General features: G+C 40.4%; 1 protein-coding gene across 1 annotated transcript in view; it reads left to right on the plus strand.

Annotated features, from left to right (window-relative positions):
* The first annotated feature begins 3,931 nt into the window (after positions 1–3,931).
* lcor (ligand dependent nuclear receptor corepressor) overlaps positions 3,932–26,047 on the plus strand; it is a 39,754-nt gene continuing 17,638 nt past the window's right edge. Inside the window, 1 exon segment of the mRNA XM_089006085.1 lies at positions 3,932–4,149. Coding sequence (XP_088862211.1) covers positions 4,053–4,149 — 97 coding nt within the window. The 5' untranslated portion in view covers positions 3,932–4,052.

A 26,047-nucleotide genomic window follows, 5' to 3' on the forward strand; every position in this document is an offset into this window, starting at 1 on the left:
AGGCATTTAGCGGCCTCCTTTGCGAACAAGAAGCGCTCGCCAAGGTGAAATTGTCATCAATGGAACGTTCATAAACCGAAAAGTTCGTAAGCCAAGGCGTTCTTAAGCCGAGGTATCGCTATATTTATTTATTCCTGTAAAAATCTTTTTTTCGATCATCTCATTTCGACCGTCGCCAAATGGGGAATAACAACATGCTGACTGAGTGATCTGCGATGTTTCTTGTAAGCATACATGACATGACATGACATGACTCCTCCTCAGCGCGACCTCCAGGCCTCCTTGTCACCAAAAGCGCTTGCTTCAGCACATGGAAAAAAAAAAAAAAAAAAAAAACACGACATGAGCGACGCACGCATGAAGCGTCTTCATCGTCATGCGTGTCGTGTGACCGTGATGATGAAGACGAAGATGAAGTCGAGCTGTGCTATCATGCAACCGCCATCTTTGCCATCACTACTGCTAACCAAGCGATTGGCTGGCTAAACGACGAGCTGCCAAGTGAGTAGCGTGACTTGGGCTAATGGCTAATTGCTAACTGACCGTGCCCGGAGAACCGTCAAACGGACTGACCAACTACCAACTGGCTTCGGTCATCTCAAGTAAGCTATCTTATAAGGCTCATTATTCTGCACTAATGCGATCACATGATGCGATTTTAAATGAGTAATTCGTTTTTCACAGAATTTTACATGAATTTTGGTAGTTAATTTAAGAAACAAAAAAAACTTGAAGAGCCATTTGAGAGCCAAAGAGCCGAATCATTTGAGCCGATCCAAAAGAACCGGCTCTCTGAAAGGAGCTGTAATTCCCATCACTCGTGTCTCCGCTCGTTCGAATGTTGCCACAGCAACGCCGCTTGGATCCCCGTCATTCGGGACGACCAGCCCTCCCCCCAAAACACACACCAATACACGCACGGGGAACACATTTTATTCATTATTATTTTGTTGGTTTTACTGCTCGAAAAAACAGCGAACTAGCTTGTCTCGCGTTACAGCGCCGGGGAGTCATTAGCCTCTTCCTTAGCTTACACTTTCTACCACGGAAGTCCTGCCAAGATGTCGCTTCCGGATTGGTGCGTTGAGCGCTGCGAATCAAGCTGTGCTCCCATTGGCTGTATTTTACCCGGTAGGCGTTGGGAGTTCCGACATATTTGTTGAGGGCAACGGGTTCAACGACTTAATTAGCAGGAGTGCTCTCGTCTTTAAAACGTTTGCCCTTGTCGTTTTTTATGTGCGGGAGAATTACAAAAGGGCGGCGAGCTTTCCCCCCTTTTAATGACACTGTGCCATTTGCTGTTTCAATTTGGTGATTAGGGCCGCGCGTTTTTTTTTAACAGAACTTGATTTAAGTAGTGGGGCAGCTGAGCTGAACCTGTGACAAGATGGCGTGGACGTTCCAAATAGCATCTCTATGGCCTCAGCCTCCATTCACAAAAAGCTGACTAAGATGTTTTTTTTTAACCAGCAAGGTGACCCAATTTTTATAAAAAAAAAAAAAAAAAAGCACTGACTTCCTGGGTATGAATTTAGGCAAGCTACATTTCCCCAAGTGTGGATTCCTTTTTGTCTCCAAAAACCACGCACACAAAAGCAAAGCAGTCGCAGAAGACAAGTGGCAGTAAATACTGTAAGAAGCCATTTTGTAGCTGGAGAAAAATGTCATGCTCTATACCGAATTTTGTTCATTTGCTTGTGATGTTTTAGCGGCTGGTTAGCACATGCGCTTCACAGTGCAGTAGTGATGGGAATTCTGGCTCTTTTCAGAGAGCCGGTAATTTTGGCTCCGCTCACTAAAAAGATCTCTTTTGGCTCCTAAATGGCTCCTTGTTTGGATTGGATATTGGATATTGGATATTGGATATTGGATATGCCTTTATTAGTCTCACAGTGGAGAAATTTACATTTCACAGCAGCAAAAAATTAACTGACTACCAAAAATCATGCAAAATTACTCATGTAAAAAATACACTATATCAAATATTGTTATTTATATGGCTTTATTTATCTATGCACAGAGTTAGTGGATGCTAACTTTCACTTTCCCTGTAGTTACTCTGGTCTGAGGATCAGCCGTCACTAATTTGCTTTTCATGTTAATAATGCTGTCATACCAACTAGTAAAAAATATCATAATTGAATCATAATAACAGCATAATGTAATAACATTTGTCCACATGTCTACCCTAAATCCTCCCTACCCCAGTACTGCTGCGTGTGTCTGTAATTCTCCCCTCCCTCCTCTACCACGGATATCGACCAATCACGTGCGGCTTTAACCGAAGACCGGGGGTGGGGAACAGAGGGAAAAAAAATCAGCTCCCATTTCCGGCTCCTAGTTCGGATCAGGCTCTCTTCGTTCACTTCAGGAATCCAGCTCTAAGAACCGGCTCGTTAGCGAATGACACATCGCTAGTTAACATATCTGATTCACAGCGCAGGCAAAAAATGTATTTTAATATCCGTGATAATTATGAGTGAAAGATGCAATAAATGGGACCCCTGTTCCGGAAAAAAGCCACAAATGGATGCCGTGTCAGCAAGCAAGCGTTGAGTTTAATGTGATTATTTCAGCATATTAAGCCATGAACAAAAAAGGGCTGTTTAATCCTTGACAAGACAAGTGAGTAATACTTTAATTGGCGCATTAATGTCAATGTCACAAATGTATGAATTCATCCCAGACAGACACCGAATGAAATGTAAGAGGAAGAATGACGGGAAGGGCATCGTATTCGCCGATGGATCGCGCTCAAGCATGGACCGCGGGCAGCAAAGAAAAACGGAGCGCTGCAGCAAATTGGAGACGTGGCGCAAAGGATCCAGCGGCAAGGTAAGATGTTATTAGCGTACGCTGATACCTTGCTTTATCAACCTAATTGGTTCCCAGAAAGTGTGTGTAAGGTGAAAAGTGTGTATCCCAAACATTTATTTCCCATAGGCAACCATTAAAATGAGAATAATCTGTTCCCAGGTCCCCATAAAACATCTACTTTCTAATTTTCTAATTTTTTCTAAATTTCTAATTTTACACAAAATAGACCTTATTGTATGTAATAAAATAATAATAATAATAATAATTATTATTATTATTATTAATACATTTAATTTCTAAGCGCCTTTCAAAACTCTCAAGGACACTTTACAGTCACGGGATTTTTTTGTGCGGGTGAGCAGCGGCAGCCATTCGAGCCAGGGTTCACCCTACCCGGAAGTAACGATATGCAGGAAAAGCAAGACAAAAAAAAAAAAAAACAGTCCAAAAATCATTTGCATTCAGATTTATATGATCTGAGGTTTGGAGGTGATCCAAAATCGCCCCCTTAAATATTGATTATCATTGAATATGGAAAATGTGCCCATTGTGGGACGAATAAAGGTTTTCGAATTCTGATTTCTTTAAAAAAAATGACTGTAGAGACAATCGCACAGCCAAGCACAGCTATGGTGACAACAACCCCAAAATGTATTGACATGCGTGGGGAGGGGGGCGATGTGGGGGTGTTGCGCGCTAACAATGCGCCTTGTCTCAACGCTTTAAATCCGACGACCCGCGCCCTTTGACACACATCGGACTCTCTTAAACCACACCGTCTTTGGGAGAGAGAGAGAGAGAGAGAGAGAGAGAGAGAGAGAGAGAGAGAGAGAGAGAGAGAGAGAGAGAGAGAGAGAGAGAGAGAGAGAGAGAGAGAGAGAGAGAGAGAGAGAGAGAGAGAGAGAGAGAGAGAGAGAGAGAGAGAGATCCCGAGGACGACCAATGGTTGCAGAGATGCCGGGAAGGAGGGGTGGAAACGGCAAGCGGGGGGCGATGGGAGGAGTGTATATTTGCTCCCGGGTGGGCGGGGCTAAGGAGAGTGTGTGTGTGTTTGTGAGAGAGAGAGAGGGTAGGAGGAAGGGGGGATGCTTGCTTGCTTGCTTGCTTGCTTGCTGCGGTCCCGTCCACTCACATCTCACTCCACTCAGCGTCACGAGAGCCACCGAGCGAGCGAGCGAGCGAGCGAGGCGCGCGCCCGGCAGTATGTGCGCGCCCACGGGAGGGGCCGACAGAAAATGGCGAGCGTGTGCAAGCGGCAGCAATGCTCGCTAGAGAGGCGCGGCTTTCGCCAGGAGCTTGACTCGTGGAGGCACAAACTCATTCACTGTGTAGGTAAGCTCGCTCGCGATTCGCGCGGGGGAAGCTGCCGTGGCGTCGAGTGGACGCTCGGGAACTTTGCGTGGGGGGGCGGGGGAGCGTTCGTTTCCTTCGTTTCCTTCGTTTCGTTCGTTTCGTTCGTTGTCCGTTCCAAACCGAATCCTTCGAACGCGTCGGCTTCCCCGAGCTGTTTATTGATTGTTGGCGTCACGTGCTCTCCCGGAGCCGCGCTTCAGCCAATCGGCTTGGGACATTGCTGTCCGCGTGCCCGAGGCCGGGCTTTTTTGGCAACTGGGAGGAGGACGTGCGCGTTCACGACCTCCAAACGCGAAACCTTCCGAATTTTGGGATTCCCCGCATTGCTGTCAAAAGAGATGATGATGATGATGATGCGCCATTTTAAAATGTTTCTTGATTGTTTTTATTTTGGAATGCCCCCCCCCCCCTCAGCCTCAGCCCTCAGCCTCCATTTCTAGTGTATTTCATTAGCTGGCGTTTTAATCCGGTTACATGCAGCCGTCCCGATGTTATGTCAAGATTATCGTCCACTCCGCCGGTGATCCCGCGACCTCGCCGGCCTAATCCGCCTTTTACGCCGTCCCCCCCCCCATCCCACTCCCCCGAGTGGGAAGCGGGAGTGCACGGGATGATTTCCACTTGTTTTATTTATTTGGGTTGACCAGCAGTGTCCAGATGTCGTCCGTCACCTACTTTAGGGACCACTCGGCTCCTTCTTGACGGCACATTTTTCAAGCAGCAAAGCTCCTTGCCGTGAGGACCGTGAAGACCGTGAGGAAGGAGAGCTCTCCCTCCACCAACAATTCCTCCTCATTGGACGCTTCATGCTTTTAGTTCGTTGGGGTGCACATCAATATATGGGGACACACACACATACACATATATAGATATAGATATAGATATATAGATATGTGTATGTGTGTGTGTGTGTGTGTGTGTATGTATATATATATATATATATATATATATATATATATATATTGGATTTTATTGGATATATTTTTTTGCCATTCTCTGCTATCTTCTATCTCTCCATTAAAAGTTCTCCGCTATATTTACTTCCTGCATCTAGCTGGCTGTGACGCTAGCATGCGCTATATTCATTCCTTTCAGCCCTCTTTCTGAGAAATCAATCCATCCTTACACATCGTCTTGAATCTATATTACACAATGCGGTATCTGTGTAGTTAATCCGTGCCGCTAATATGTTACGCTATTTCTAATCGCGCGTAACAAGTGACCCACTTCCTGTTTTGTGTCCCAAATTGGGATGTGTGTCAAAGCGCTTTCATGTGGAATTCCCTGCTCACCTACCGCTTGTACCCTCATTATCTTCCTTCCATTCTCCTTGCTGGCTTTGCAAGCTTTTAAGCCAGCCAACGTTTTTTCTCAAGCGAGATTGTGGGCTGACATGTTTGTGGCTTCCGAGGCTAATTAGCGGCCAGGCTCAGTTTCCAATGTTGTCGAATGATGAGCGCGACGTGTTAGCTCAGGTCGGATTGTTCAACAAATGGGCGGGAGCCTTCACTCGGGCTACGGGATGTTTCTTTTGACTGATGACATCAGCTGAATTTGCTGTATTGTCGCTTATAAATACAATGTATTATAATAATAATAATAATAATACATTTTATTTCAAGCGCCTTTATATTCGCTGGTTGCCCCTGCTCACCCACAGAAAAAAACTTATCCTGTTACTGTAAAGTGACCTTGAGAGTTTTGAAAGGCGCTTCGAAATGAAACGTATTATTATATATTGCCTTCGTGTACCTTTGATGCTATCGTGCTGCAGGAAACGCCCCGAGAGCATTTTGTTCAATTTTTGACTTCCTATACAGGCGCAAATACTTTAAATGCAACAAATGCAAATCAACAAAATGCCCACAATGCACCCTTGTTTGCGATATTACGCCGTGTTTTTTTTTTTTTGCGTGCGTGCGTGCGTGCGAGGGCGTGTAATTTCCAGATTGTCTTTTTTTTTTCCAAGCTTATTTATTTATTTATTTATTTTTAGCTCTTACAACACCTCTGCGTCTCCTCGCACTGAATTAAACAGTCGTTTCACGCCTTGTGTGTGTGAGAACTGTGCACATACACTTAGCGTAACGTATTAGCAGATAAGACGGCAGCTAAATGTCATCCAAAACACACAACGTTAATTATTAATCCAAGTGGCAGGAAAAGGCAAATTCGACTGCGTTACTTTGTGCCTTAATTTGTGTGTGGTTGAAGCTAAAAAGTAAATTTGAAAACAAACTGCCCTGCTCCAGAATCAAAATTATGGGCTCACGGAGTTCAAATTCGGAGAAGATTCTTTCTTGTCACTCATCCAGTTTTGAGTATGATTCAAATAGTTCTGAAGAGGAAAGCATAAATGTTTGCAATCGATTAAAGGAGTCCTGCGATATCAATTCGAGCCGTCAATGACAGCAATGTAGCGTCCCAGAAAATGCACAAGATGGCGCACAAGCTCCATTAGAAGGAAGAAATTTGTGTCAACTAGTATCAAATAGTAATCTTGGTGCAACACACAACCATTCACCATCGCATTATTTATGTAATTGTCCTTCTACTTTCGCCATCAACACGGATCAAAACGAAGTTTTCAGACGAAAAAAAGTACCCAAAATGCATTGTGTGTTGCTTTCTCGGTCAGGGGCGTTCCTGACGTGACGTCACGTCAGGCATCGTCATCAACTCGAAAAAAAGACTTCCTGAATATTCAGCGCGACTCTTAAAACATAAAATATCGCTATATGCCGTGGAATCTTTGTCAAATGCGCTCAGTAGACGTCATTTCAAGTGAAATTCAGTGTGTAGTTTTAAGGCTTAGAAAATTAGAAAATGATGTTTTATGCGGACCAGGGAACGGATTATTCTCATTTTAATGGTTTCCTATGGGAAATTATTTTTTAGGATACACACTTTTCACCTTAAACACTCCGTCTGGGAACCAATTAAGTTCGTAAGCCAAGGTATCACTGTATTTAAAAACCTTTTTCATGCATAAGGTGCACCTTCAATGAATGACACGTATTTTTGTAGATTGTGCTACTCTATTCTAGCTTTATTATTCTTGCAATCTACGAATGAGTAAATGTTGTTGTGCGCTGTTTGTTTTTGTGTTCCGCCAGATCACATGCTAGCTTGATGTCTTTTCAGCAATAACACTAAAAAGCTTCATGCAACCTCAGCTTCGTTTTGAAAACGAATGCCAGATTTGTTTGCCTCGCATGTTAGCGAGCGCTACCCCCCCCCCCCCCCACCTCTCCATCTCATTAATGGAATAGAATTTAGCATAGCGTGCAGTCCCGCCCCTCATGCCTTCCATCAAAATGCACAGATGGACCAACCTACACCCCACAAACCTCCAGATCGTTTGCCACCCTCTCGTCTGAAAAAAATACAAACATTTAAAAAATGTCCATGTTGAATGAATTGGGGTGGGGTCTTAATCGCTGTAAATCTTTGACTGGTCACTCATTACGTATTCATTTGCGTGGACACACACACACACACATTCCTGTTTCAATGGGTTTGTGAGGTCCGTATAACTCCAGGTAAGGACCACCGTTTCTGATAAGTTTACAGAACTAGTGTTCCATTTGAAGACTAAACGTCAGGCCATTTCCCACTTCAACTTCTTTAAAAACAAAGAAATAAAACGTGGACTTGAAAGTGAAATAACAGCAGGAGTGAGGACTCTGAATGGCTACATTCAAAGTCCTCACCCCTGTAGTGAATTTGGTAAAAATATCGTTTTACTTTTTGTGGTATGAACTTTTTCCTCTCTTTAACTACACACACAAAAACACATAAACACACACAGTGAGTAGAAAGTGTGTGTATCCGCGTGAAATGAAAATACACACCAAAAATCATTTTGTGTGAATTTGTGAGGACCTCTCTGAAACTTGAACACGTGCATTTATAGACCCTCGAGAAGCCTTTAGAATGAAAAACAAAAAAGGTCCTCACTTGTCAAAAATGTCCTTATTACGTCCAGTATAAAATCTTAGTGGTCCTCACAAGGCTCGTCATACAAACACACACAAACACACCGATGCCATGTATTGTATGCATGGGCATCTGTGTACACATTTGAGGAGTTGCTAACAGAGCTGCAGAGTGTTAACATTCAGCTACATGCTAACGTGAAGCTATGTTCTATTGAGAATCGCCGTGCCATTGACAAATGACAGGATACATCCTAACTACCACTTTTTTTAAAAATCACCGTCTATAGCTAGATAAGCATTAGCACGCTAGTTGCCACTCGGCAAGAAGGATTTCGAAACAAATGAAAAGCTACAAGCTACATGCTAACCCCTTCCATTCTCATACGCGTTCACATTTAGATCACATCTAACAATCGAGCCGCCACACGATAACAAAACAAAACTACACAGTTGACTATTAACAAGCTACATGCTAAAGCTATATGCTAACAATTATCAATAGTACATATCCTGTAGTTTAGCCTGGACATTTGAGATGCTACTTAATAACAAGCAGGTGTATGCTAATGAACATTGACAGTGGACGCACCGGCTGTCAACCACTAAAAACAACTTGTGTCAATTCGCAAATCAGTGGAAAAGATCCAAGGCCGTCGGTGAAACACGCTAAGTGGGCTATTCGCTAACTACTAGCGATTCATGCTAACGATACTTGCTAACTCGTGAGTCGACGTTTAAAATGAAGCTACAGCCTAGCTCCTAGTTTGTGCTTTCCTTCAAATTTGTGCACAATGTGCCGCCTCCGCCCCAAATGGATGTAAGCCTTCCATTGTGTGTGTATACTTTGTGTATTCATGCTCCTTTTGTTTCGTAAGTTACGTGAACCTTACCTGTATTTGCTTGGCTTATTTTTTGTTTTTGGACATTGACACCTTGTGATCGCATGCGACATTGGGACTATTTTGACTTAACGTACACACACACACACACGATCCTGTTTCAATGGTTTTGTGAGGTCCGGATAACGAGTGAGGACCACCGTTGCTGCTAAGTTTAGAGAAGAACTAGTGTTCCATTTGAAGACTAAACGTCAGGCCATTTCCCACTTCAACTACTTTCAAAACAAAGAAATAAAAAGTGGACTTGAAACTGAAATAACAGCACGAGTGAGGACTCTGAATGGCTACATTCAAAGTCCTCACCCCTGTAGTGAATTTGAATAAAATATCATTTAAATATTTTGTGGTATGAACCTTTTCCTCTCTTTAGCCACGCGCACACACATAAACACACACAGTGAGTAAAAAGTTGTGTGTATCCGAGTGAAATGAAAATACACACCAAAAATCATTTTGGGTGAGGACCTCTCTGAAACTTAAACGATGCATATATAGACCCTCTAGAAGCCTTTAGAATGCAAAACTTGTGAGGACCGACCAAAATGTCAAAAATGTCCTCACTACATATGGTATAAAATCTTAGTGGTCCTCACAAGATTAGTCATACAAACACACACACACAAAAGTGTTGACTAGGACACACCCACCCCCTTTTAGTGAATTCAATAAAGGCCTTCTTTGATTGGAAGGTCATATTTGAGCTGACCCCCCCCCCCCCCCCCCAACCCACTCACACCCCCAGCTTATGATCATTGTGTGTGTGCGTGTGGATGCATCGGTGTGTTTGCGTTGATGTCAAAAAACCAGTTTGCGACATGGTGTACGCTACAAAGTTGCGGGTGTTTTGTTTCTTCGAGGCCGAAGGTCAGCTGTTTGGTGGATTGTGCGAAGGTTTTGGATTTGGACAAGAATGTCGAAGTACTTGTTTCTTGTTTTGTTTCTCTCTCTCTCTCTCTCTCTCTGTTGCTTTCTCTGCCATCATTTTACCTTGTTCCTTATCAATTGTGTTCTGTTTAGCTGAGTTGATAGCTTTTTGCATCAATAATCATAATACATTTCATTTATCAATCACGTGGCTTTAACCGAAGACTTTATTAGAGGACCAAAACAAGCCGGCTGCCATTTTCTTGTTCGGAGAACGCGCTCGTTCGCCAACGAAACATCACTCATTGTGGCAGCTCCGTGTGTATCCCAAAAAAATAGTTCGTATGCCAAGGGAACATTTTCATAAATGTAACGTTCATAAACCGAAAAGTTTGTAAACCAAGGTTACTGAGGTATATTTGTGTATATGTATACATATATATATATGTATATGTATGTATGTATATATGTATGTGTGTATATTTGTATATATATATATTTGTGTGTATTTGTATATATATATGTGTGTATATATATATATGTGTATATATGTATATGTGTATATATGTATATGTGTATATATGCACTTTTTTCTCATTTGTCCTTGTCATCCCTGCATTCACATCCAAACACTGTTTCAGTCTCCTCTTCTTGGCCCTCCCTCTGCTGCTCTACCACCACCCCTCCCCCAGTCCTCCTCGTTTCATGGCCAAGCGTAGCGAAAATTGACCGTAAATGAAATTACAGGCGGCGTCACCCGGACGTCCGTGAACAATTAATGAATATTAAGAGGCAGCGACTTCTGCGCTAACGAGACAATAATGACAATAATGGAGCCGAGCCGAGCGGAGCGGAGCAGCTGAGTCGTCAGCAGTTAAAGGGACAGAACCTCGACCTCAACCTCGACCTCGCCGTGCAGGCCTTGTTTACTTTCAGCAAATCCCACGAGAATACATGAAACCTCGCTGGTACTTTGTGTACTCATAAATAAATAAATTTCATCCAGATCTGAGCCAAATTGTCACGTATCAGTCAAATTAAAATCCAGATCTGAACTAGTTTGCACCTAGTTACTTCCGGGTTGAGTGAACGCTGGCGCGTGTGGCTGCCGCTGCTCACCCACAAAAAGCTCTCTATTTACACTACCTTTTAGCTATTTTTAGTAATTTTTTTATTTTTAGTTAGCTAGCTTTCTATCGATTTGAGGCACTTCCAGATTGAGTGATTATTAGCTCACGCTTAGCTAGCTAGCTTTCTATCTATTTGAGTTACTTCCAGGTTGAGTGATTCTTAGCTAACTCTTAGCTAGTTTGCTAGCTTTCTATCTATTTGAGTTACTTCCGGGTTGAATGATTATTAGCTAACACTTAGCTAGCTAGGCTAGCTAGTAAAGTGTTACCCTTGAGAGTTTTGAAAAGCGCTTAGAAATGAAATGTATTATTATTATTATTATTATTATTATTATTATGAATGAGTTACTTTGTTCCACCCCACACAAAAATTGCGTTTAAAATCGATCTTGACTTTCATCTTGTATGTGTTATTTTCAAAATAAAAGCTTTGCCACTAAATCTTGATCAAAAGACACGTTTAGCTTGTCTGCTAGCACCCCTTCCCCCCTACCCACAAGTCATTGTTCTAGCTAATGAAACACCGTTCCAACCACAAACGACACCGCCGTGAGGTGCTAATGGGGAAATATGAAACCTGTCAATCAAATAATCAGAGATCAGATTGATGGTGTCAAAACTTTCATTTTTTTTAATTAGATATCACAATTCAAGACGTCACCCTTGATTTTCGAGCTAAAGTAAGAACTGCAAGGATGAGCGCAAATGTCGAACACAAACGTTCATTTGGGTTTGAGAAATCAGCGGCCATATTGGATCCAAAATGGAGCAATCTAAAAAAATCAAGATTCTTTTATTTTGTGCAACCACTTGACAAAATAACATTGAAATGTATACAGCACAGAATCTTGTTTTCATGTAAGTACAGTGACACCTTGGCTTACCAACTTAATTGGTTCCCAGACAGAGTGTGTAAGGCGAAAAGTGTGTATCCCAAAAATTTATTTCCCATAGGAAACCATTAAAATGAGAATAATCCGTTCCCAGCTCCCTGTAAACATCATTGTCTACTCTTGTAAACCTTAAACCTACACAAAATAGACCATAGTTTATGTTCAGATAAAGTGTACAGATGGCTGGTGCGTCAATTTTGCCGGCAAAATTTGAGTTAGCTGACGAAGCCTCTTGGATAAGAAGCGAAACGTCCGACAACTTCAAAGAAGTACAGATGACGGCCGAAGCTACCTTTTTATCGTTTGTTTATTTATGTATTAATTTATTTACTCACTCAGTTTCTGCTTTATTTAGTGCCATACGTATTTATTTGCGATTGATCTGAATGAGGCCGAGCGAAACGGTTGTACGAAAAGCAACTTCCACCTCAATAGAGCTCGTTAGCGAACACACTGGGCTTCCTCTCCCGCCGCGGAGCGAGAAAGACGTCTTCCCTCTCTCCTGTGGATTTCGCTCTCGGCTTGAAACGTAAAGAGCTCCTAAATGAGCGCAAAGCGTCGGCGTCAATGGACTTACTCACAATGTTGACTATTTCCGTAACAGTCATTGTTTTATCTTTGTGACTACGGGCAATTCATACAACACATATTTGTAGTGCATTTACATTGTGCCAAACGCGCAACCTGGTTCAGATCTGGATTCAAACTGAATCTTATGTTTGGAAAACGTCTTAAAATATGTCATGCATTGAAGCTGCCCCTTATAATGCAGTGCACCTTACAGTTATTATGGAAAAAGGTTATTAAATGTCATTTGTTGAAGGTGCGCCTTATAAGAATAATAATAATAATAATAATAATAATAATAATCCGTGACAAGGTGACTTTACAGCCACAGGATAAGCCTTTCTGTGGGAGAGCAGCGGCAGCCACACACATCAACATTCACTCAATTCGGAAGTAACTCAAATAGATAGAAAGCTAGCTAGCCAGCTAAAAGATAGCTAATAATAACAATAATACATTATATTTATAAGCGCCTTTCAAAACTCTCAAGGACATAGCTAATAGATAGCTCGCTAGATAATAATAATAATAATAATAATCCATTTCATTTCTAAGCGCCTTTCAAAACTCTCAAGGTCACTTTGCAGTCACAGGATAAGCGTTTCTGTGGGTGAGCAGCGGCAGCCACACGCAACAGCGTTCACTCAACCCGGAAGTAACTCAAATTGATAGAACGCTAGCTAGCTAGCTAATAGGTAGCCAATAACTGGCTCGCCATCTAAATAGCTAATAGATAGCTAGTTAATGAGCCGATGATGATAATAATAATAATAATAATCCGTTTCATTTGTAAGCACCTTTCAAAAGTGTCAAGGTCACTCTGAAGTGACAGGATGAGCAGGAATGTTTCTAATTTTCGAAAACTTTGGCAAATAAATTTGCAGGCATTTTTCTAATCTTCAACATTTTGGCATGTCATTTTTTTTCTGGGATTTTTCAGAATTTCAAAATTTTGGACGTGGATTATTTCGCTGCTGTAAACTGTGTAAACCTTGGGTAGATAGCCTGCTAGCTAGCTAGCTAGCTATCTAGACACAATGAAGGAGGAAGCCGCTGTCGATGGCGAGCGGGGATGTGCGAGGCGAAGATGACAAAAATCAACCCGGGAAGAAGAATTTCTATTGATGGCCATCTTGGCCTGCGCACGGACGTAGCGTAGCGTAGCGTAGCGCACGGACGTAGCGTAGCGCCGCGTACACACTCGGGTGAGCTTGACACCTAAGTGATGGTGACAGAGAGAGGGCCTGAAGCCCGCTCGCCCTTTACGTCATCATGTGTGTGTGTGTGTGTGTGTGTGTGTGTAAATAAGAACGGACAGGGATGGACGACAGTCCAGAGATACCTTGGCTTACGAACTTAATTGCTTCCCACACACAGCGTGGAAGGCCAAAAGTGTGGATCCAAAACATTCATTTCCCATTCTTCTTCTTCTTCTTCTTCTTCTTCTTCTTCTTCTTCTTCTTCTTCTTCTTCTTTTTCTTTTTCATCTTTTTCTTTTTTGTCTTCTTATTGTTTTTCTTCTTCCTCTTTTTCTTCTTTTTCTTTTTCTTCTTTTTCTTCGTTTTCTTCTTTTTCATCTTTTTCTTGTTTTTGTTGTTTTTCTTTTTCTTCTTCTTCTTCTTCTTCTTCGTTTTCTTCTTTTTCATCTTTTTCTTGTTTTTGTTGTTTTTCTTTTTCTTCTTCTTCTTCTTCTTCTTCTTCTTCTTCTTCTTCTTCTTCTTCTTCTTCTTCTTATTGCGGTTTATCGTAGCATAGCGTCGGAAATATCTGAAGTTGTGCAGAACTTCCACGTTTGTCATTTGGTGACGCGCGAGCGAATCCGGGATGCTAACAAATGAAACAATGCTAACAATGTACGATGAACTTCTCACTAAACATGACTTACAAAGAATGTTCAAAGTCTGGATCCGATCTGGATTCAAATAGCTTTCTGTTAGTGGCTCTTGTTTCCGTGGCAACAAAAAAACAATCATTGATGGTGCAAATCCAGCTGTAGCTAACGTTGATGTCAGCAGATACGAGTTCACGGAAGCTCACCGCTAGTGGCAAACTTAGCTGTCAACCAAGGGCTAAGAGTAAGTTTTCGCTAAGCGCTAATAGCTCCATTCAGGCACTAATGAGCCAAAGCTAATTTTAGCTAATGCCTAAGTGTTAGCTTCAACTGATCGCTAATGGCTAACGTCAACTCGTGTCTAAACTGCCAAATTGGCGTGTGTGTGTGTGTGCATTTGCGTGCATGTGCGCTCGCAGCTCTCAGTAGTTAATTGACGCGTGGGCAAAGCCGCCATATTTTTCTTCTTGCCGTCAAATGTGTCACTTTAAAAAAATAAAAAATAAAACCTATACGCCTCCTCCGACATCGAATGTCACCGTATATTAATTAGTGTGATCAAGCTATGTATTAGCTAGCTAGCTTTATATCTATTTGAGTTATTCTGGGTTGAGTGAACGCTAGCGCGTTTTATTTATTCATTTATTTATTTTTCTTAAAGTGCCTTTGTTATCAATTTTGCTCACATGCTAGCTAGCTATTTGCTATCTATTAGATAGCTGTATGGTTATCTAGCTCGCTAGCTATTAGCTGGCTGACTATCTAGTTAGGTATCTGGCTAACTATCTATTAGCTATTGGCTATCTATTAGCTAGCTAGCTTTCTATCTATTTGAGTTACTTCCGGATTGAGTGACCGTTGGCGCGTGTGGCTGCCGCTGCTCACCCACGGAAAAACTTCATCTTGTGACTGTAAAGTGACCTTGAGAGTTTTGAAAGGCGCTTGAAAATGAAATGTATTATTATTATTATTATTATTATTATTATAAGGCAGTTTGTGAAGGAGTATCCTGGCATGGTGTCACGAACAAGGGGGCGGGACTTTCTGAAAATGACCAATTCGCAGCTCAATTTTTTGCAGATTTTGGACACTTGAAGTCATTTTGATGTTTTATTTTGCATTTGACTCAAAATATCAGCCGGTGTTGTTTTGGCTATTTTAGATGCTATCAAACGTTTTTTCTGATGTCAGTTAGGAAACCAAAAAAATGGTGTCGCTTGTCCTTTAAAGTGTTGATCATTTTGAAATAAGTACGAATTTTGTGTTGCCAAAGAACATCACAGCGAAGCTCAAATCGGAATCACACACACGTACACACACACACGTACACACGTACACACACCCACCTCTCACTTCAACTAAAGTCTGAGGGGGCTTTTGCGTATCTGTCCCTATCGCACGCACTCTTTGGACCCGACACCTTTGGACCGGAAACGGTTACACGATACAAAAAACAAGCCATCCGAATTCGGCCTAATATGTCATCATCATGTCTTCACGCACGCCGCCTCCTCCCGTGTGTCGATACGAAGGCTGGCGAGACCCTCCCCCACTCTGACAAGCTTCATCGCACAAACGCACACGAGCCAGCAAATTAAGAGTAGGGCAGACCTTTGATTTTTTCACAAAGGGAAATATTTATGACCAGTTGTTAAACCCCACACACCCTTGCCTTCTTCTGAGCGTGTGTTTGTAGGACGTGTCTTGTGAGGACCACGAACATTTTATACCATACGGAGTGAGGACATTTTTGACGAGTGAGGACCTTTAGTCAGGACAATAGAAACGATCTGTGGAGCCGCAGGGATTAGTCCTCTGCTCCCCCCAACCTGAGAGCAGGCACCTATCATAGCAGAGTCCGGCGCCGCCACGGCTGGACAGTAGGGATATATATATATATATATATATAGGGCCGAAACTACCAGTAAGACTTCAGTTTGCTGACGACGTTTCTTGGATGAGAAGCGAAACGTCCGACACCTTGAAGGAAGTCCAGATGACGGCTGAAGAAACCTTTTCATCGATATCCATTAGCTAGCTAGCTAGCTAGCTATTAGCTGTCTTGCTGTAAGCTGTCTAGCTGTTGCCTATCTGGCGATCTATTAGCTATTTATTTGCTTGCTAGCTATCTATTTGAGTTACTTCCGGGGTTGAGTCAACACTGACGCGTGTGGCTGCCGCTGCTCACCCGCAGAAAAACTGATTCTGTGACCTTGAGAGTTTTGAAAGGTGCTTATAAATGAAATGGATTATTATTATTATTATTATTATTATTATTTTATTAGGAAGCTATCTAGCTAGCTACATAACCAGCTATCTATTTGCTATCTATTTTTCATCTATTAGCTATCTAGCTAGCTAGCTTTCAGCTATATTGCTATCTAGCTATCTATTAGCTATATTCTTGAGAGTTTTGAAAGGCGCTTATAAATTAAATTATTAACAATTTTTTTTTTTTTTTTATGAGCAAGCTAGATAGCTAGCTATGTAAGTTTATTTATTATTATTATTATTGTTATTATTGTTATTATTATTACCCACGTCGTTAATGTGTGTTTGCACGTGCACAGTGGCGTTGGTGGTGGGGTGTAGTAGCAGTAGCATAGTAGCATGGGAGGATGGGAGCAATGATTGTTTTGCAAATAGGTCAAAGTTGACTCGCCTAATGTCCAAATGAGGACCAAGACATCGTCCTAGAAGACAAAGAAAAAGAACATTGTGAGCTTCTTTGTCCTCCGCCTGCAGCTTTGCTTCATGTGAACATCATATGATAAGCAGAGCGCGTATACGCACGCGCATATACACACACGGCACTCCAAAATATGTCTTTGATTTAACAGCCCGAGGCCCCCTGACCTCGTTAGCTCACCCTCATTTCGGAAAATCTCCACAGCTGCCTGACGGCGGCGGACACCACAAAAACACCTTCAATTAACACACGGACAAAAAACAAGGAGATAGATAGATATATATATATATATATATATATATATATATATATATATATATATATATATATATATATATATATATATATATATATATATATAACACAACAACAAGTTATTGATGCGGTATATATTTTGTTTGTGTGTGTGTGTGTGTATATATGTATATATATAGATAGATAGATAGATATGTACTGTGTGTATATATGCATGTTTGTGTGTGATGTTTTGTAAATATATACATATTTTTAAGTATTTAAAATATTTCATACAAAGTACAGTATTGTTTTAAATATACATAAATAAATACAAAACATATGAACATCACACTTAAAAACAAAACTATATAATACATTTAAGCTTTTATGAAATAATAAAAGCAAAACAACACATTGACAACACAAAGACCATTTTAAACAATGTACTAAAACACAGAAAAAATATTCACACATACACAAAACAAGCACATATACCAAAATTGTATTATTGCATTTATTAAATTATTATTATTAAAACACATACAAAATGTAAAAATGAAAAAAAAAACATGCTAAAAAAAACAACCAACCCCTCCAGCCCCCCCCCCCCAAAAAAAAATAAAAAAATATATCAAAAATAATAATAATAAGTGAAAAACATCGTATTAAAATGTTGCAAAACATCACAATAATTGACCCAAACAATAATAAATACGGTCACAAAATCGCAAAAATAATTTGCCAAAACTTTTTTCATGCAGGCAGCATTGTGACGAACTGTGTGCGAGTGTTTTTGTGTGTTTTTCTTGTGGCTGTGTGTGTGTGTTTGTGTGTGTGCTGGTTTTCCTGGATCGTTTCATCTTGTTTATGTGCGAGTCAGCGGTGACGCCTTATTATCCCTTTGTGCTGCTTTGTTGTTGCCCTGTTTGTGTGTGTGCACGTGTGTGCGTGCACGTGTATGTGCGCGCGCTGCCTTTTTGCCACCTATCTTAGCACGAGTATTGTCAGCAGCAAGAAAATGCCCGGTTTCCGTGACAACGGCAAGGTGTCGAAACGCTAAAGAAAGAAAGCTAAAGAGATGATAAAAGCAAACGAGAGATGACTGGCGGTGTCAAAGGCGAGAAAGAGAAACTTGACAAAGAAAAGAAAACAAATCATCCAAATATGGGGAGAACGTATACGGACCCAAAAAAAAAAAAAAAACTGAAATGTATTATTAAAATTGAGCCTAAAATGGCCGATTTGAATTAAAATGGCAAACTTGCGCTGTGATATTTAAAAATAATAATAAAAATATATTTAATTTACAAGCGCCTTTCTGAACACCCAAGGACACTTTACAATAAAAACAATACATAAAACCATGAGTAAAACAATAAATAATAAAATAGCAGATTAAACTAGACCATGAAAGCAAGTTTAAAATGGCCGCCTTGAATCAAAATGGCAGACTTGCGCTTTGTTTTTTAAAAATGAGCTTAATTGGTTCCCAGACAGAGTGTGTATGGCGAAAAGTGTGTATCCCAAAAATTAATTTCCCATAGGAAACCATTCAAATGAGAATAATCCATTCCCAGGTCCCCATAAAACTTAAATTTCTACTTTTCTAAGCCTTAAACTACACAAAATAGCCCTTATTTTGTGTATAATAAATGTGCTATTGTATTATAATGAAAGAAATAAACTGTACTGTATAATAAAGTGGTTTTATTGACGTTTGTGATGGTCGTTGATGGCTTGATGAGGAATGTAGCCTTCTTCTTTCACCAGCTTGATGAATGATCCCTTGTAGGTGCTTTCTCTGCCATCATTTTACCTAGTTCCTCATCAATTGTGTCCTGTTTAGCTGGGTTGCTTTCGCTTTTTGCATCAAGTGTACAGATGGCTTGGTTATTTGTGGAGCCTGATTGATGGGAATTTTAACCTTGCAGTCTGCACTCTGCTTTTGAAGTTGAAACAAGTCCAAATGTCACTGTTTTCTATCCATTTTCTTACTCTCTCGGTCGTCGTCTGTCTCTCTCTTTAATGTTTCAACCACCTCCCCTCACTGCTGCGTTCTTGACCAATCACGTGGCTTTAACCGACAGCTGGGGGCGGGGAATAGAGGTCCAAAACAGGCTGTCAGCCATTTTCTTGTTAGGAGAACGGGCGTTGTGGCAGCTCCGTGTGTATCCCGAAAAATAGTTTGTATGCATAAGGTAAACTTTCCATAAATTTAACGTTCGTAAACGGAAAAGTTTGTAAGCCAAGGGGTTCGTAAACCGAGGTATCACTGTATTGGGGGGGGGGGGGGGGGGGGGGGGGGGGGGGGGGGGGGGGGGGGGGGGGGGGGGGGGGGGGGGGGGGGGGGGGGGCATATAGTGAGCCCATATGGCCATTTTCTATCTGATGTTTTTTGTATGTCTGGCCACGTTTTGGTGGTTCTCCTCATGATAGCTAGCATGTCTAGCTAATTTCATGCTGCCAAGTGAAACTGCCTTTGGGGCGCTAATTTAGCAAATAGCATGCAAAGGCCTTTGGGGCGGGCGTTGCTCCCCTTTGTCTTTTTAAATCCCTGGAGGAATTTACCCACGTGCCCCGACGGCTCAGCAGACAGCCTTGGGAGCCTTGGCCCCACCGACATCCCAAAATGACAGCTTGGGTCATGTGACGCTCTTCAGTTAGCCGTCAATACTTGTATAGCATCACAAGTCGTGAAAAAAAACAGGAAAAGCATTTGTGTTTATGATGATGATGATGATGATGATTATTAACTTTCAAGGTCACTTTACAATCACAGGATACGTTTTTTTCTGTGGGTGAGCAGCGGCAGCAACACACACCAGCGTTCACTCAACCCGGAATAAATCAAATATTGTAGATAGAAAGCTAGCTAGCTAACTAATAGATAGCTAGAGATCGATAACTAGCTAGCTAAATAGCTAATATGTTTCCTGACTCAAATAGCTAGCTATCCATATAGCTAATAGATAGCTAGCTAGCTAGATTGATAGCTAATAGAAAACTAGCTAGCTAGCTAATAGATAGCTATCTAGCTTTACATCTATTTGAGCCATTCAGCTAGCTAATATTTGAGCTATCCAGCTAGCTAATAGTTAGCTAATAGCTCGTGATCTAGATAGCCAATAGCTTCTAGCTAGCCAGCCAGATAGCTCTAAATGTTGATTTAATTAGCTTCTATGTTAATCGATATCTTGATGAAAACAAAATTCATCACATATATTTTATATTAAAAATACCCATTAAAAAAATAAAAGGTTGTCAAATCTTAATAATTTAGGGCACTTGGGGGGGGGGGGGGGGTTACCATTTTTGAACAAAAAGCTTAGCTAGCGGCCTACTCACCTCTGACTTTAATCAGGAGCTTTAAAAGCTTTAAAAAAATAAAATAAAGCCCCTTCCCCCACTGTGTACCCACTGTGTTAGGTGGCCGAGGTCCTGCCTGCGCAAATTGGATTTTCTGTAGCTCAGCTGCTCGCTTGTCGTGATGTCACGACAAAGTGTGTATGTGTGTGTGTGTGTTGCTTAATGGCTAGTGCAATGTTAGCATTTGTCGCTACTCTAGGGGTCGTTTGTGACCCTGTGACCTTGCCAATTTTTCCTAGTTAATTTTTAATAACATATATGTCGCCAAAACATTCCGTACACATGAAAGTTTGTACTTAAAGCAAATACCAAAGCGAAGCTAGGATGTTGCTTAACGGCTACCGTGACGTTAGTTAGCATTTGTCGCTACTGTCGGGGTCATTTGTGACCCTGCGACCTGGCCAATTTTTATTAGTTAATTTTGTATTAGTTAATTTCTAATTCTATCTATTAGCTAGCGAGCTGTGTGGCTATTTGGCTGGACGGATAGCTGGCTACCTTTTAGCTTTCTATTAGCTGGCTAGCTGTGTGGCTATTTAGCTGGCTGGCTGGATTGATAGCTGGCTATCCATTAGCTATCTATTAGGTAGCGGGCTATTTGGCTGGCTGGCTGGCTGGCTGGTTAGGTAGCTGGCTATCTATTAGCCGGCTAGCTGTGTGGCTATTTAGCTGGCTGTCTGGATTGATAGCTGGCTGTCTATTAGCTAGCGGGCTATGTGGCAGTTTGGCTGGCTGGCTGGCTGGATAAATAGCTGCCTTCTATTAGCTAGTTAGCTGGCTTTCCATCTATTTGAGTTACTTGCGGGTTGAGTGAACGCTGGCGCGTGTGGCTGCCGCTACTCACCCACAGAAAAACTTCATCCTGTGACTGTAAACTGACTTTGAGAGTTTTGAAAGGCGCTTAGAAATCAAATGTATTATTATTATTATAAATGTGTCAACCTGCTGCTTACCTCAGTCAAAAGTATTTGTCGGTGAAAGCGAAAAAGGCAAGGTCGCCGCTTTTGCTTTGCGTCTAGAAATGTTTTCGTCTTTTTCATTTGGCATCTTTTCACAGGAATAATTTGTTGCGCCGCCTGAAAAGAATTTAAAAAAGGTCATTGAAAGAGAAAGAATACAAAAAAAATGTTACCTTGCTCTCCGGTTGCCTCGGCAGCTCGTTCACCTTTTGTTTGAGACTCTCAATGAGTCTCGCTGCCTCCGCAAGCGCCTCCACCGCGCCACGCTTCCTTTTCTTCTTCTTCATTTTTTTTAGCGTGCGACCTTGCCACCCCCTTAAAAGCCCACGTTGACGCCGTTTGACTTTGCCAGTCCCGTCGTCTTCTTTCTCGTTCAACTTGAAGGACTTTCTTGCTAACGTGTTAGCACTATTTAGCATTTCCAGCAATTTGGTGGCTGAATGATGATAGCGTGCCGTTAGCGTATCAGTTGATTTTTGTAAAAATAAAAACATATATATTAAAATACAGGTAACATCCGACTTACGACCAAGTTCCGTTCTGAGCAAACGGTCGTAAGTTGAAATGGTCATAAGTCTAAATCCATTCAAAATGTTGAATAGTGACTCGGAGTGAACATTTAGTGGTACAGTGATACCTTGGCTTACGAACTTGATTGGTTCCCAGACAGAGTGTGTCAGGCGAAAAGTGTGTATCCCAAAACTTTATTTCCTATAACAAACCATTAAAATGAGAATAATCTGTTCCCAGCTCCCCATAAAACATAAATTTCTATTTTTTTAAGCCTTGAAACTACACAAAATAGAGCTTATTTTATGTCTAATAAATGTGCTATGGTATTACAATGAAAGAAATAAACTGTACTGTATAATAAAGTGGTTTTATTGACCTTTGTGATGTTCGTTGATGGCTTGATGGAATGGAGTGGCCGCTTTCATCGGCATGAAACACTTGATGAGGAACGTAGCCTTCTTCTTTCACCGTCTTTAGGAATGATCCCTAAGTTAGATTTCTCTGGAGTTATCTGACCTTGAAATCGGGGCGGCTGTCCAAAATACAATACAATATATATATATTTTTATATAGCGCTTTAACGACAGCTGAAGCTGAAACAAAACGCTAACATGGACAAAAGGCAAATGCTGCCCCCTCGTGCTCGTGTAAGGGAAAAAACATTGCCAGAGGTCTGATCAGCGCTTTATCGGCACCTCCCCCCTCCATGTCATATTTCCAATTCCCGAATAAATTTGTGAATGGCAGTGAATGAGTTAATCTTCCTCGATGAATTGGCACAATTCATTCAATTGGCGCAACACCCACCTTGCCGCTAATAGCTCTCAATTAGCCTTCTCGTTAGCATCTTCACGTGCGCACAGGGCGCCTCACTTTGAGATTTTCCGCCGCCGTTAGCGCTGCTCGGCCTCCTTCCTGGTGATCGCCGCTTAATTAGCTCCTTAGCACGATAATGGCCACGCAAATGACCAAGGTGTGTGTATGTGTTTTCATTTGTGTGCGCTGTTGTTTTTCTCTTTCTCTTTCATGAACCCAATTTTGTTGATGAATGCCAGTCGCTTCCATAACAGCACAAGTACATACGTAAGTTTGAAGTACAAAAACAAAATACAGTGATACCTTGGCTGATGAACTTAATTGGTTCACAGACAGAGTGTGTAAGGCAAAAGGTGTGTATCCCAAAACTTAATTTCCCATAGGAAACCATTAAAATGAGAATAATCCGTTCCCAGGTCCCCATAAAACATCATTTTCTACTTTCTAATTTTCTAAACCTTAAACTTAAAACGACACAAAATAGACCTTATTTTATGTCTAATAAATGTGCTATGGTATTGTAATGAAAGAAATCAACGGTACTGTATAATAAAGTCATTTTATTGACCTATGTGATGGTCGTTGATGGCTTGATGGAATGGAGTGGAGTCTCAAGGAGCTCTGCGTTGCACATCTTGGAAGTTGTGATATTGCAACAGCAACATCATTTCATGGAATACAACCAACACAATGTCGAAATTGTGTGTGTGTGTGTGTTTGTATAACTAGTCTTGTGAGGACCACTAACATTTTATACCGTACGTAGTGAGGACATTTTTGACAAGTGAGGACCTTTTGGCCGGTCCTCACAAGGTTTTCATTCTAAAGGCTTCTAGAGGCTCTAGATATGCATCTGTTCAAGTTTCACAGAGGTCCTCACAAATTCACCCAAAAATGATTTTTTGGTGTGTATTTTCATTTCACTTGGATACACACACTTTCTACTCACTGTGTGTGTTTATGTGTTTTTGTGTGTGTGGTTAAAGAGAGGAAAAAGTTCATACCACCAAAAAGTAAAACTAAAATAATTTAACCAAATTTACTGCAGGGGTGAGGACTTTGAATGTACCCGTTCAGAAACCTCAGTCCTGCTGTTATTTCAGTTTCAAGTCCACTTTTTATTTCTTTGTTTTTAAAGTAGTTGAAGTGGAAAATGGCCTAACATTTGGTCTTCAAATGGAACACTAGTTCTTCTCTAAACTTACCAGCAACGGTGGTCCTCACTCGTTATCCAGACCTCACAAAACCATTGAAATAGAAATGTGTGTGTGTGTGTGTGTGTGTGTGTAAGGGGTGTGGCCATAAGGGACTGTGTGGATTTGCACAATTGATCACAAACTCCAGTGATCCAGTGAGTTTTTGATTGGAATTCTGAGTGTGTGTGTGTGTTGGTGCGCATGTTGCAGTGCGTGTTAGCTTCCTTTCAGCTCATCCTGCTTTTTTTTTTCTTGTGAGAAAAAGATGAGATGAGATTAGGGATTTGGTTTGGCGAGAAGCGTCAGATTGAATCGACACGCTGCGTTTAGGGGATGGACGGGATGGGGGGGATGCGCATCGCATCGCATCGCATCGCCTCTGGTCTTTTCTTCCTTGCAATTCACATGCAAAACCAACCTCAAAGGGTCGGCGTTGAAACAGAAGTGGCGCACACGTACGCGTGCACACCCAACGTGCACACTCAACGTGCATACTCTCACAAAATCAATATATCATATATCAATATATCAGCAAAAAAAATATATATATCTATATATTTATATATGGTACAGCAATGCTAACATCGGTAGCTTGACCCAAATGTAGGCTGCACATTTTTTAGCAAAGGTTATTGTTTTGAATTGTGTTTTTTTTTTCGTTTGTTTGTTTACAGACCCTCCCCAACTTACGAACGAGATACGGTCGTTCGTAAGGTGAATTTGTTCCTAAGTTGCTTCAGTGTTATGTTTTGTATGCAATGTATGTTGAAGGATTATATAAGTATGTTTAATGTTTATCTAAGTATGTGTATGGCTTGTCTAAGTAACCTGTATTGGTTTGAACTGAAAAACAAATATACGCTCTATAAAGATATGTACATGTACAACTGGAGAGAATACTACATATGTTACTACAAAAATGTTCGTATGTAGCTTTGTTCGTAACTCGAATGTTTGTAAGTAGGGGAGCATCTGTACTTAATTATTTGACTTGTTTTTTTTGTCTATGTATTTCTTTATCTACTCAATTGCAATACCTTTTTATTTGTCTATTTATTTACTTGCTTGCATCCCTATTTGTTTATTTATGCACATATTTATTTATTATTTAATCACTTGTCTCTGTATTTATGTATTTGAATATGTATTTATTTATTCATTGGTTTGTTCATTTAATAATTTTACTTGTTTATTGTCAATGTATGTATTTACCTCCTTATTTGCTCAATTGTTTTACTTATTTTTGGTCCATTTATTTACTTGCTTACATATGTATTTGTTTATGCATATATTTATTATTTAATTAATTTACTTGTCTATGTATTTATGTGAATATGCATTTATTCATATAATATAATTTTTTTATTTAATTATGTTACTTATTTTTTTGTCGATGTATTTACCTCCTTATTTGCTCAATTATTTCACTTGTTTTTTTGTCTATTTATTTGCCTGTTTACATACTTATTTATCTATTTCTGCACACATTTATTTATTATTGAATTACTTTACTTGTCTATTTATTGATTATTTATTTATGCACATATGTATTTATTGATGCACATATTTATTTAGTTTTTAGTATTAAATTACTGTCTGTATTGATTTTTTTTTTGTTTATTGAATAATTTTACTTGTTTATTGTCTATATGTGTTTACATCCTTATTTGCTCAATTGTTTTATTTATTTTTTTGTGTTTATTTATTTACTTACATATGTATTCATGTTTGCATTTATTTATTTATTTATTCTTTAATTACTTTACTTGTCTATGTATTTATTTATGTAATTTTGTTTATTTAATTATTTTACGTGTTTTTTCTGTGTATGTATCTACCTCCTTATTTGCTCAAATGTTATTGTTTGTCTATTTATTTACCTGCTTACGTACATATTTATTTCTTTATTTATTCATGCACACATTAATTTTATTATTATTTAATTACTTGTCAGTGTATTCATTTATTATTTATTT

Source organism: Hippocampus bargibanti, linkage group LG10 (genome assembly GCF_051943395.1).
Source record: "Hippocampus bargibanti isolate YZ-2025 linkage group LG10, ASM5194339v1, whole genome shotgun sequence".
Classification (NCBI taxonomy): Eukaryota; Metazoa; Chordata; class Actinopteri; order Syngnathiformes; family Syngnathidae; genus Hippocampus; species Hippocampus bargibanti.